Source organism: Tursiops truncatus, chromosome 10 (genome assembly GCF_011762595.2).
Source record: "Tursiops truncatus isolate mTurTru1 chromosome 10, mTurTru1.mat.Y, whole genome shotgun sequence".
In the NCBI taxonomy this organism is placed as follows: Eukaryota; Metazoa; Chordata; class Mammalia; order Artiodactyla; family Delphinidae; genus Tursiops; species Tursiops truncatus.
In genome coordinates, this window is record NC_047043.1 from 37,587,075 (window position 1) to 37,601,285 (window position 14,211).

At 41.7% G+C, this 14,211-nt stretch overlaps 2 protein-coding genes across 6 annotated transcripts in view; one reads left to right on the forward strand and one right to left on the reverse strand.

The window, feature by feature from the left end:
* MAPK14 (mitogen-activated protein kinase 14) overlaps positions 1-2,194 on the reverse strand; it is a 75,024-nt gene extending 72,830 nt beyond the window's left edge. The window contains exons 1-2 of the mRNA XM_019949670.3: positions 2,063-2,194; positions 246-414 (exon numbers count right to left, since the gene is read on the reverse strand). Coding sequence (XP_019805229.1) covers positions 246-289 — 44 coding nt within the window. The 5' untranslated portion in view covers positions 290-414; positions 2,063-2,194. The remainder of the gene's footprint in view (positions 1-245; positions 415-2,062) is intronic.
* Positions 2,195-2,509: 315 nt separating this feature from the next.
* Positions 2,510-14,211, forward strand: part of SLC26A8 (solute carrier family 26 member 8) — a 72,039-nt gene continuing 60,337 nt past the window's right edge. For all 5 annotated transcript variants that reach the window (XM_073810809.1, XM_073810810.1, XM_073810812.1 and 2 more), the window contains exons 1-3: positions 2,510-2,650; positions 7,727-7,913; positions 13,403-13,542. In XM_073810809.1, the coding sequence (XP_073666910.1) occupies positions 7,729-7,913; positions 13,403-13,542 (325 nt within the window). In that variant the 5' untranslated portion in view covers positions 2,510-2,650; positions 7,727-7,728. The remainder of the gene's footprint in view (positions 2,651-7,726; positions 7,914-13,402; positions 13,543-14,211) is intronic.

Consider the following 14,211-nt stretch of genomic DNA (forward strand, 5'->3'; position numbering starts at 1 on the left):
GGTTTTCCACCCAAACTCTTCTAGTAGTTCTCAAACTTTTATGTGTAGAAGAATCACCTTGAGAGTTTAAAAATGCATATTCCCAGGATCCACAGTGAGTTTAGTTGGAGAGGTCCGTGATGCGCACCAAGAACGTGTATTTTTACAATACGCCCCAGGTAATTCAGATTCAGGAAAGTCCCTGGTATCTCCCTTTGAGAAGTATTTTTAAACCATTACCCTGAAGGTTTGAAACTGATTCCTACCTTGAAGAGCTTCCAGTGAAGAGGATTTTAAGAATTTTAATCATGCCTCTCAGAGTAAGAACAGTGCAGAGAGTAGTCTTCCGGCAGTGTCATATTGGGCAAGTCAATTGACATTTCTCAGACCTTAGTTCCAGTTTATGCAAAGAGAACTCCTGCCCCACATTCCCACCTGAAAGGTGAACAAGATAATAAATGTGAATGGGCAAGGTATTCTAACCCCATACCTTGCCACCACTGTTAACCTATTCCTACGCTAAAGCTTGTAACAATAGGCAGAATTGGACCCTATCTTATTCTTAGTCATTTCTTTTAGAAATAACTAGATTCAAGCCAGGACAATTCTCATCACTATCCATGATTATTCTCTTTTGTGTATGCATCCCTTGGAGTGCTCAGACTTTGCCTATCTTGTTCCAGCATCTAGCACAGTGCCTAGAACATAAAAGGTACTTCATAAATATTTGTTGAACAAATTATGAACAATGACCATGATCTCAATTTAGGAGGTGGTGCAGGATTCTCAGTTCTCCTCAAAGAAAACCGAAATAAAACCCCAAACCAGGGTCATGGGTGATTTGTGGAAAGCTTTCTTTGGATTCAATGTGACTTAGCCTGGAATGTGACTCTTGCCTACGAAGACATGTTGCTTAAAAATGTTCCAAGGGACTTCCCTGGTGACACAGGCAGGTTAATCCGCCTGCCAATGCAGGGGAGACGGGTTTGAGCCCTGGTCCGGGAAGATCCCACATGCCGCGGAGCAACTAAGCCCATGTGCCACAACTACTGGGCCCACGCTCTAAGGCCTGAGAGCCACAACTACGGAAGCCTGTGCTCCTAGAGCCATGCTCCGCAAGAAGAGCAGCCACCACAATGAGAAGCTGCACACCTAGAGCCCGTGCTCCGCATCAAAGGGTAGTCCCCACTCGCTGCAACTAGAGAAAGCCCGCGCACAGCAGCAAAGACCCAACACACCCAAAAATAAAAATAAAGAAATAAATTAATAAAAAATAAAAATGTTCCAATTCAACCTGCAGGGTAGGGAGCTTTCTAAGAAGTATCAGAGGTTGAAGGAGGAAGTGAGAGCAAAAATGCAACTGTAAAGATATGAGGGGTGGGAGTGGGGAATCAAGGTGATGAGTGCAAGGATACAAGGGAGGAAACCTGGAAGTAGGAATTCTAAGAAATTCATATATTTATCCAACAAATTGGAATGATGAAGTGAGAGTGACCAAAAGGGTAAAGATGAGCAATACATTCACTCATTCAACAAATATGTATTGAATGCATCCTAGGTACCCGGCACTTCTGATGGAAAAGTGATTAAAAAGCAGAGAGTTGCTGCCTATGTGGAGCTTACAGTGAACAGCAGGGCAATCATTCAATTATTCAACACAAATTTATTGTGCACTTACTAGGTCTATCACATTGCTTTAGGCACCAATGATACAGCAGTTAATGAAAGAGAAAAATCCCTGCCCTTTTGGGGATGAGACAAATTACAAAAAGGGATAGGTAAAGTGAACAATATATTAGACACTAATACAGGAATCAAGCAAGTGTAAAACTGCAACTGAGCCAAGCAGGAATACAAGGCACAGTGAGAGGCAGTGATTGGTATTGAGCCTCACAAGGAGGTTAAGGGGGATTAGGGGCGGGGAGCAGAGCAGGAGACCTGGGCAGCAGAGTGTCCTTCAGTGGAAGAAGCCAAGCTTGTGGGGCTGAGAATTAAGGTTGGAGACCTCGGTGACCCTCTAGCCTCCAGTTTCCTCCCGCGTCTTCTCTTCCCACAGGGTCGTCGGGAGACTCAAGTGAATTACCGTACGTGAAGTGCGGGGCGCGAGGCCTGGCATCAAGGAGGCCCTCAATCAAGAGTCGTCGAGAGCGGAGGGCTGGGTGACACAGGTAACCGCGGCGCAGCTGGGCCTCTCCCCGCTCCCCACCCCGGCTGCCCAGGCTCCGCTTCCTCGCCCCGCTCTTGTCCCCCGCCCGCCAGAACGCCCGCGGGTTCGGACGCAACGGCTCGGGAACCGCCGGCGTCCGCGTCCACAGCGCCGCCCGCCTGGCCGGAGCTGCTTCCGGCTCCAGCGCCCGCCCTCCCGCCGCAGCCCGGGAACCAGGTGAGCCGAGGAAGGAGGGGAGCCGCTGCCGGAGCCGCCCGGGGCCGCGGGCTGCAGGTGGTGGCAGCGGTGCCCCGGCCCGGGCGTCGGGTGCGAAGGACCAGCCCCTCGTTACACTCGGAAGTCCCTGGGCGGGGCCCGCGGCCGTCGCCGCAGGGCTAGGCACGTCGCGGCCGCTCAGTCAGTGTTTGGGGAATGAATGAGTGACGGCCGTCCCTGGGAGCTTCTCTCTCTTACGTGTCGGCTCTACTTGTGAAAGGCCGCGTGGAACAGCAGTGAGGAGAGATGGTGTGTGCGTTTGGCAAGTTGAATCCTTCCACACTCGTGGGTCTCAGTTGTCAGAAGCGCCAGAACTGGTCTACTCCATGAGCCTCACCTGACTCCCCCATCCGCCTCCTCCTGAGGCCTGACTGCCCAGACGCTCTTCCTCCTTTAATACTTCACTGCTTTTGTTCATCTTGTTCCTTCTGACTGAGCCCCCACTTCCACCTCTCTTGGCCCCTTTCTTTTCCTGTTAAGTTCTGTTTATGTATGTGTCCCTCTGCGAAGCCTTCTCCAACATCCCCACCCCAATAATGAGTTTCTCTCCAGCACAGCCCTTTACTAATACTCTCACCAGTTCACATTAAAGGTAGTTGTCGGTGTGTTCCCACCATCCCCAGCCACTAGACCGAGTGACTGAAAGATACTGAAAGCAATGCTCTTTGCTTGTGCCTTTTCTTTTTCCACATACATTCCCCCTTAAAAGCATAACATAAAAGCATAACGGGCAAAGGGCTGTTGTTTCTGATGGAATTACAAATATTTTTTTTGAAATTCTGGAAGTGAATTTTACCTTCCCATGATTGTAGAGCACATATGAAAGATGACCATATGAGAGGATAGTCTTGAAACTAAACTAAGGTTCAGGATTTCACATCTGTTGGGTTAATAGTCAGAAAACTGGGCTGTATTTAAATATTTTATTCTTGGCTTTTAAAGTACTTTCAACACATTATGTAAAAGAATCAATCGATGGCTGGATGGATAGGGGTAGTATGGGGGAAAGAGCTAGGTCAAAAGTACCCATGTTAACAGTATGCCCAAAACTAGCACTGAATGACTGAATAAAGATAATTAGCTATATTTACAGTGGTCTTCATATTTCATTGTGTATCAGAATCATCTGGAGGGCTTCTTAAAATAGACTGCTGCCACATCCTCAGAATTTCTGATTAATTTTGTCTTGCTAGTTGGGCCTGAGAATTTGCATTTTCAACAAGTTGCCAGATGCTGCTGATGTTGTTTGTGGGACCAAGTGTGGGCTACAGAGATTAATTTCTATTAGTTAGTAGTGAATCCAGATGTCCCAAACTATGTCACATTTGTAGAATATGAAAATAAAACCTTAAGTTGTTCAGACCATGGCCCACCCACCTAAATATTTTGTCTGATGGCAGGAAGCATCAGGGAATTGTAGGAGTCAGTAACCGAGATTCCCTCTTGTGTTGTGTCTCAGCTGAAAGGTCATTATCCCATCAGTATAGTTGGGATTACTTTCTTCGGAAATGCATCATCTTTTCCACGTTAAAGTACATTTGCCACTTGTCAGTAACAGCTTCTGATCATCATACCTTATAGGGAAGGGTCCTGCTAGTGCATAAAAACAAGCCAGTAGGGCTTCTGTGAAGTCAAGAAAGACATAATGGAACTGAAGAAATTTCAGAGATGACTACTAAAAACAAAACAATAAGGAAATTATGTGTTTTCCCTTGCTGCCTTTATCCAGTCATATGATAAGTCCTTTAAAGACAGCTTTCTACCTGCCCCTCCTAGCCATCCTGACTGTGGTCCCATGAGTTGTGACTTGATTGCCTCTCCCTTAGACTACCATGGTAGTAATGGGCTCCCACTGGTCTTTTTGCCTCAGTCTCTCCTATCTCCAGTGCTGTCCAATAGAACTTTCTGTGATGATGGAAGTGTTTTATACCTGCCCTGTCCGGTACAGTAGCCCCTGCCACACATGGCTGTTGAGCACTTGAAATGTAGCTAGTGTGACTAAGGAGCTGAATTTTTCATTTTATTTATTTATAATCTTTAGGCCGTGCCACGCGGCATGTGGGACCTTAGTTCCCTGACCAGGGATCAAACCCGTGCCCCCTGCAGTGAAGCGTGGAGTCTTAACCACTGGACCAACAGGGAAGTCCCTCATTTAATTTTAATTTTATTTAATTTAAATAGCCACAGGTAGCCAGTGGCTACCGTACTGGGCAGCACAGCTCTAGACTATACCACTGATATGATTCATCTTCCCAAAGCACATCTCTGTGCATATTACTACTCCTTCTCGAACATTTTAAATAGCTAAAAAGTCCAGGTTCAGCCCAACATTCAAGACCCTCCAGAAGTAGGCCTCAACCTACTTTTTTGGGTTTGACACTGACTTTACTCAGGCCTATTGAATTACTTGCCTTATATTATCTCTGTAATTTTATCCTGTTCTCTTTCTGAAATACCTTATTCTCCTCCCTGCCCCCAGCTTAGCCAGAGCAGAGTTCAAACGATATCTCCCCTAGGAGGACTTCCTCATCCTTCTAGGTTGGGGTTATTAATCCCACTCTATAGGAGATCATGTGGCATTAGATGTGACATCTATTTTAGAATCAGAAAGACCAGGTTCAGATTCTGGCTCTGCTGTTTAATAGTTATATGATTCTGAGGAACCCGCTAAACTCACAAGTGAAATGAGTATAATCATTATCAGGAAAGTAATACCTATCTTTTGAGATGATGTGTGTGAAGAAGCTGGCATATGGCAGGCCAGCAATAAATGTTAATTCCTGTCTTTCCCACCTCTAAAGTCTTATAGCACCATATGTTGGTATTTTTATTCTACTAAATTGTAGAGTCTTTGTCCTTTTTTTTTTTTTTTTTTTTTTGTCTGAGGTTCCCTGACCAGGGATTGAACCTGTGCCCCCTGCTTTGGAAGCACAGAGTCTTAACCACAGGACTGCCAGGGAAGTCCCAAGTCTTTGTCCTTTTGTATCCTCAGAGCACCTAGCATTCAGCAAATGTTTGTGGAACACTGAATTAATCGACCACAGGTGAAATAGCATTCGTCAGTCAGAAATAAATGAAGGCCAAGAATGCATATGGTAGAAATTCACAAGATTGTGAAAATGAAAGCAGACAACCCCACCAAATCCTGGTCTAGTAGATGGTGGCCACCTCTTGAAATATAAATGATGTAGACTGAAGACAATAAAATGAAATCCTTCTTTCCATAAGTGAACTGATGAGATATAATACCTCCTAAGGGTGCGACAACAGAAAACATAAATGCTTTAGCTTTGAAAGAGAGAGAAATTCTTGGGGTATAAACTATAATTTGTGATGGGAGGAATCTAGCCTGCAGAGATGTTTTGTTAGAGGTGTACTGTGTTTTTAAAAATATGTAAGGTAATCAACAACATTTAAAAGTCAGAAGATTTCACATAAAAATCTGGAATTATGACTTCTCTGGGAAAAGATCAGATCTGGCCATGCTGGACCCCACATGACCCATGGCAACAATTGCTGCAGTTGAGTAGCTGCAGCTACCTGTCCCAGGCCCACTGTTTCCACTATGCTTGATGTTCATATGTTGCCTGCTTCATGCCTGCTTCGTGCTACTTTCAGAAACAAAATGCTGGATTCTAGACACCGCATCTAACCCAGGATGGCAATTTTTATAATCTCAATATAATAAGCAAGTTAATTAGGGTCTTTTCAGTTGCCAGGAACAGATATATTCTAGTCATAGAAGTTTATTGTAAGATTACATAGGAAAAGTAAGGAAGACTGGATCAATATTCCTATGGGTGGAGGAAAGAAAGGGAAAAATATTACTTATGTTTTAGTGTCCAGTTCTGCTTTTTTTTTCTGTAAGACACGAAGTACTGATTCTCTTAATACATTGTAAAATACCTCTTCCATCCTCTTCTGTATTCCCTAACCACACTCACTTTATTGAATTTGTGATCATTAGTTCATAAGTGTTATACAGCTCACCCCTGCTACCCAATGCTTTGAGAGTAAACATACATTATATAACTATGGTCAAGTTACCTAACTTTTCCAAAACCTCAGTTTTATCACCTATAAAATGAGGATAATAGTAGTACTAGGATTGTTGTTGGAATTAAAAGAAATAACTCATGAAAAAAATCTAGTGCAATCCTTGGTATATAATAAGTGCTCTACAAATGTTGGTGTTGATAATGTTTCTGCTGCTGAAGATACAGGATAATTCTGATGGAAAACAAATGTTGCTGATACATTGAACTTGTTTGCAGCCTCACCTATACAAGAACTACTTGTATAATCTGCATAATTTGAGTGTTTACCTATATATTTTATAACTATGCAAAATATATATATGTATACTTTTTACACATTTGTGTGGAAGAATATTAGAGTTCATGCTGTTTTTATTATTCAAAAACACAGATGATCAAGAACAGTTATACCTTCTCCCAGAGATGGATCTATATCCATCCTCATTAACTCTTTCTTCTCATTCTCTTTAAAACAGCAGGATGATACCACAGATTTTTAAAGCTTAAAGTGACCTTAGAGATCATATTGTCAAACCATGTCATTTTATGGACAAGGAAACTGAAATTCACTTTCTAAGAAACTTGCCCCCAGTCATACAGCTAGTTAGAAAAACAGCCAGGGCTAGAACTCCAGAATCCTGATATCCTGTGCAGTGCTTTTTCTGCTACATCATGGTGCCACTAACTGGATACTTGACCATAATTCAAGAAATACTTGTTGAGGGCCTGCTAAGCATCAGGCATTATCCTGGGCTCTGGGGATACAGCCATGAACAAAGTCCTGCCTCTTGGATTTACATTTTAGTGTGGGAAACAGACAATGAACAAATAGACAAATATTGAATCAGGTACTGGTTAGTTCTATGAAGAAAGGAAAAGGGTAAAGGGATAATGATGGATGCTATTTTAGAGAGAAAAGGAGTTAAAAGACACTATGTTGACCCTTTAACCCTTAGCATTTTCAGTGAAAATTGGTGATTATACTTTTACCTCTTAATCTTTTCCCCTGCAACATAGCAACATAATTGAATATAAAGAAAACTAGGCTTTCTAGCTGGACACCTGGGTTCTAGTCCTGACTCTAATTATTCAAAAACCAAGGTTGTTTAAACTTCTGGGCTTTGGTTTCTCCATTTTGAAAATGAAAATAATATATACCTTGCTTTCTTTATAGGGTTGTTTTAAGTATAAAATTATACAATAAATGGAATGTTTATTTCCATAAAAATGTGCCAAGGATCTAGACTTTTTAAAAACTCTTTTGTTTAACTTCTTTCCACTTATCCAGGAATGATGCAACCAGAGAGGAGCTTCCAGAGTTTGGGCTCTAGATACAGGCAAAACTCTTTCATGTATGATGTGAAGCGAGATGTGTACAATGAGGAGAACTTTCAACAGGAGTACAGAAGGAAGACCGCTTTCTCTGGGAAGTTGGACATCGACATCAGCACCGTCAGTCACCATGTCCAGTGCCGGTGCGTGTGTGCGATCATTCAGCTGCCACCAAGCTGGCAGCCCTAAAACTCTACTTGACACCTTTGGTGCCTACTTCTGTTTTCCTCCTCTGAATTCCTGTCATCAGAACCCTTAGCTTATTGCATAATTCCTCTACAGTTTTTTTGTGGTTTGTCTTGTAGCACCTTCTTTTTTTTTTTTTTTTGGCGGTATGCGGGCCTCTCACTGTTGTGGCCTCTTTCGTTGCGGAGCACAGGCTCTGGATGCGCAGGCTCAGTGGCCATGGCTCACGGGCCTAGCTGCTCCACGGCATGTGGGATCTTCCCGGACTGGGGCACGAACCCGTGTCCACTGCATCGGCAGGCGGACTCCCAGCCACTGCACCACCAGGGAAGCCCCCTTCTTTTTTTTTTTTTACTTTTTAAAATTTTATTTTATTTTTGGCTGTGTTGGGTCTTTGTTGCTGCACACTGGCTTTCTCGTTGCTGCGTGGGCTCCTCATCACGGTGGCTTCTCTTGTTACGGAGCACGGGCTCTAGGTGTGCAGGCTTCGGTAGTTGTGGTGCATGGGCTCAGCAGTTGTGGCATGTGGGCTCAGTAATTGTGGCACACAGGCTTAGTCACTCCGTGGCATGTGGGATCTTCCCAGACCAGGGATCAAACCCGTGTTCCCTGCATTGGCAGGCAGATTCTTAACCACTGCGCCACCAGGGAAGTCCCTTCTAGCACCTTGTTGATTATAAACTTCATGGACATGAAGACCTTGGCTGTCCCCCACAGCATCTAGGGATGGTATTTAATAAATACATTGTTTGATTAACCACCATTGCCAGTCTCCTAACAACAACAACAAAAGCAACCATGGTGAAATAATTAATGATAGCAGAATGACTATGTAAACCCTATAGTTCAGGAGCTCGTAACCTGTTTTTGTGCTGTGAACCTTTTAGCAGTCTATCAGAGCTAATGAACATCCCTTCAGAATAATTTTTTTTTTACTTTTTTAAATTGTGGTAAAATATATATAAAATTTGTGGTTTTAACCATTTTAAAGTGTACAAATTAGCAGCATTAATGACATTCACGTTGTTGTGCAACCATCACCACTATCTATTTCCAAAACTTTTTCATCACCCCAAACAGAAACTCTGTACCCATTAGGCAATAACTCCCCATTTCCCCCTCCTCCAGCCCCTGGTAACCTCTCTTCTACTTTCTGTCTCTATGGATTGTGTATTCTAAATATTTCATTTAAATGGAATCAGACAATATTTGTCTTTCATGTCTGGTTTATTTCACTTAGCACAATGGTGTAGCGTGGATCAGTGCTTCATTTCATTTTATGGCTGATGATACTCCATTGTATGTATGTACCACATTTTGTTTATCCATTCATCTGTTAATGGACACTTAGGTTGTTTCCAATTTTTGTCTATCGTGAATAATGCTACCATGAATATTGGCATAGGAGTATCTGTTCAAGTCCCTGCTTACAATTCTTTTAGGTATACACCTAAGAGTGGACTTGTTGGATCATATATTTAACTTTTGTTTTTGTTTTTTTTTTTTGCGGTACGCGGGCCTGTCACTGTTGTGGCCTCTCCCGTTGCGGAGCACAGGCTCCGGACGCGCAGGCCCAGCGGCCATGGCCCACGGGCCCAGCCGCCCCGCGGCATGTGGGATCCTCCCAGACCGGGACACGAACCTGTGTCCCCTGCATCGGCAGGCACACTCTCAACCACTGTGCCACCAGGGAAGCCCCTGTTTAACTTTTTGAGGAATTTTTTTTTCACAGCAGCTGCAGCATTGTGCATTCACATCAGCAAGTGTTCCAATTTCTCCATATCCTCTCCAACATTTGTTATTTTCCATTTTTTTAATTATAGCCATACTAGTAGGTGTAAAATGGTATCACATTGTGTGTTGCTTTTTTTTTTTTTTTGCATTTCCCTAATAACTAAATATGATGAGCATCTTTTCATGTGCTTATTGGTCACTCGTGAATCTTTTTTGAAGAAATGTCTATTTACTTCCTTTGCCCTTTTAAAAATTAGGTTGTTTATCTTTTTGTTGTTGAATTATAGGAGTTCTTTATATATTCTGGATATTAAACCCTTATCAGATATATGATTTGCAAATATTTTCTCCCATTCTGTAGGTTGTCTGTTGATAGTGTCCTGTGCACACAGTTTTCATTTTAATGAAATGCTATTTATCTATTTTTTTCTTTTGTTGCTTGTGATTTTTGTGTCATATTTAAGAAACTATTGTGAAATCCAAGGTAATGAAGATTTTCCCCTGTTTTCTTCTAAGACTTTTATAGTTTTAGCTCTTAAATTTAGATCCTTGATCCATTCTGAGTTAATTTTATATACGGTATAGAGTAAGAGTCTGGCTTCATTTTTTTCCACGTAGCTATCCCATTTTCCCAGCACTATATGTTGAAGAGTCTATTCTTTCTCCATTGAATGGTCTTGGCCAGAATATTTTTAAATGCATAAAATACATAGTATTATAAAGGAAACCAGTTATATTGAAATATAGTTATCAAAATATGAAAATATCCAAAAATTATATTTAATGATTGTGGGTCTAATAACTACCATACTTTCTAAGTAATGATGAATATAAATGCTATTTTAAGGTATCTGCAGCAATTTTAATGTAATATGAAGATATTTGTGATTCTATTGGTGAAGAAGTCAAGCTCTGCTGATACTACTGTGGTTTGTTGTCAGTGTTCATAACTGAAGGAAATGCTACATTTCAGTTAGGAGGTTAGTGAAAATAAAGATATAATTTTTCCTAAAGTCACATATCCCCATGAATTCTATCTAGAGACACCTTGATCATCCATGGACCTCAGGTTAAAAACCCTTTGTGACCTACATCATGATATTAACCCTAACTACTCAACCTGTCCTCACTCACACTCCAGATTTATTAGTCCCTCTTGTTCCTTGATTTATCACTCATAATTGGCATGAGTTAGGTGACAAGTGAAGAAGGCCTCCACGCAGCCCTATTGCAGACCTTCCTCCCTCTGAGCCTTCTCCTTTACCCATATCCTGCCGTTTGCAAGTTGTGGTTTTGGATGTCACTCCCCTGTCCTATATCACAACTCTCATTTTTTCTGCTCCAGGATGGGTCAGAGGTCATATATCAAAGAGAGCATTTGGGGGCCACATTGGTTTTGTCTCTACAAAAGGATAATCTTTTCCTGACTTATACCTCATCATAAACAGGTACTACCAAAGAAATTTCAGCCTTATTCCCCTCCAGCTGCCCTATCCTTAGACCCTTAAATCTGACCCACACTGCCTCCCATGGGTTTTTATAGAAGTGCTTATTCCCTACTTCTAAAACAAACAGTTATATCCACTTCTGAATTTTAACCTGAAAGGTAGCACAGCACTGTGGTTAAGAGCAAGACGCAGAAGCCAGATTGCCTGGTTCTGAATCCCAGTTCTGCTGCTTTCCAACTGTGTGACCTTAGGTAAGCTATCCATGCCTACTGTGCTTCAGTAGCCTCATCTATAAAATGGGGATGATAAAAGCACCTACCTTATAAGGCAATTGTGAGGATTTAAAGAATATTTGTAAAGCACCTAGCAAATAGTAAAATAATAATAATAATCTTTTAATTTCATCTCTTCCTTTCTGCAGAAAACCTCATATCTTCCTTCATTTTCTCCCTTTTAGTTACCCAACTGCAATACTCCCTCTCTTTAAAAAAATCTCCCCTGTGCTTTCACATCAACTCTTACATTCCTCACTTTTAAGATGCTTTAACTAGGATCCAGATTCATGTCGAAGTGCTTATAACTCTTCCACCACCAGCTTCAGTTTCTGTTCCTCTAACTCCTTCCTTGATCCCTGTCAGTCTTAGGTCCTCATTATTCCATGTCCATTTTATTTTTTTGCCATGTCAGAGAGCTTTGATGACTCTCCCTAGGGTCGCTGGTCTTCCAGGGTGGCACATGGAGAGGAAGGGACACTGGACCAGATGCAGAAACAAATTGTCCCAATGCCATGCTGTATTCTCCCCCATAGAGGGCCGTAATTGGAGACAGCACACTCTCCACACCCAGGGATTCTCATAAAAATAGCAATATGTTGTTCTTTCTAAACCTATGGTCTTGCTTCTGGCTCCTGAGCAGAATTCAACAGCTGTCGATAGGAACTGTGATGGTAATAGACTGGATAGAACACTGAACTAAAAATCACGAAATCTGGATTCTAGCCCCAGTTCTACCCACACTTGTTACTGTGACCTTGGCAAAGACATTTACACTTCTTTGGCCTTAATTAGCTTAGGGACTGTAATGCTCATAGTTGTTAGAGTCAAGCATATTGAAATTACTTCTTTTCTGAGCACACATTTTAGCCTTGCATACACTGAAGTTATATTTGTTGCTACAGTCAAATCGCAATTATTCAGAGATAGCTCATACATGAAAAATCTCCATACTCTTTGTTTTCAGCCCATAATGAGATATAAATAGCAAAAAGCAATTTAAAACCATATTAGCAAAAAAAAAAAAACAAAACCATATTAGCTTTACTAGTGGATTAATTGATTAACAGATTGATTGATTGGTTTACAATGATTCTGCTGCTTTGATGATCTAAAGGTTTAAGTAGGTTTCCTCAATCTCAGTACTGTTGACGTTTCGGACCGTGAAATCATTTCTTGTGGAGGGCTGTCCTGTGCATTGTAGGATGTTTGGTGGCATCCCTGGCCTCTACCCACTAGATGCGAGTCGTGACAATCAAAAATGTCTCCAGACATTACCAGATGTCCCTTAGGGAACAAAATTGCTTCTGGTCATTATCCACTGGGTTAAAAGATAATAAGGCCTTATTTTATTCCCTTTTTTCCCATGGCTAATGCCATAAGCACAAGACTCCATATTCTATATTTTCTGTAAATTTCTGCATGTTACAGGTCAAAGCCATGTAGAGTTAATGCTTGGTAAAAATTTTAGTATACAGGAATGATGTGAATGTGTTAATTCTCTGCCACCCACCAACAGCACATCTCAAAACACTATCCTTACCAAGAGAAAGCCATAACAGTCCATTTTTCTACTGGAAAATTTTGATAGGTTGAATTCTTTTCAAACATTCTGTAAAACCACAGGCCTGATTCGTATGCTGGACTTACAAGGCCTAGTTCTTGTCATACATATGGCACCGGATCTCAGTTGAAGTTGATACTGTCCCCCAGGGAACATTTAGCAGTGTCTGGAGACATTTTTCATTGTCACAACTAGGGGAGGAGATGCTACTGGCATCTAATGGGTAGAGATCGGAGATGCTGCTAAACATCCTACAATGCACAGGACAGACTCACAACAAAGACTTATCCAGTCCAATATATCCAAATATCAGTAGTGTTGAAAGAAACTCTGTTGTAGGGGAAGAAGAAGGTACTCACAATGCCTTTTCTTGGCCATGTGGGCTTTTTCTTTGGAGAACCTAATCAAGTCTCTGTTCTTTCTCACAGCTGCTCATGGTACAAGTTTCGAAGATGCATGCTTACAATCTTTCCCTTCCTAGAGTGGATGTGTTTTTATCGATTCAAGGATTGGCTTCTTGGAGACTTACTTGCTGGGATAAGTGTTGGCCTCGTGCAAGTTCCCCAAGGTAAGAAAGATACGAAGATTTTTCACCCACAGACAATACACCAGACCTGGTCACTTGCCCAGAGTAAACAAATTACTTGTGCTAGATGAATAGAAAAAAAATGTGAATTCCATTCACATCATTACCATTTGTTTCCTTACCTGCCAAATTTCTAACTCTTCTAGGGTAGTTCCAAAAGTCTCAGTTTAGTTTAGACCCCTGATACCTTCTAGAGTATTTGTAATGCCTGCTCATGGTCATTTTTTGCTCAACTAGTCATTTTATGCTCACTCCAATAGATCTCACTTGGCATTGGTTTTACTTAAAAAGGTGAAGGATAGGAAACACAGCATGCTAGCTTCCCTTCAGCAAGTTACACACACAGCAGTACAGGGGTTATTCTTTGGTCGTACAAACGGCAGTTCAGATATGACACAACAAGATCACACAGATAGGTGCAGGAGCTATCGGGCTTTAGAAGCCTCATTTCCCAAATAGAAACCAACGTCTCTTGTAATTCCCATAACTGATGCCTCCATGGGTCCCACAGCGACATGCCCAGTTACAAGAGTCATTGTGCTCTGAGAAGCTCAAAACTAAGGCTTCCCACAAGATATTAATCTTTAATTCATAGTCCCCTTGGTCCAGGTAGAATATACTAATCAGGCTCCTTTTACCATAACTAATGTT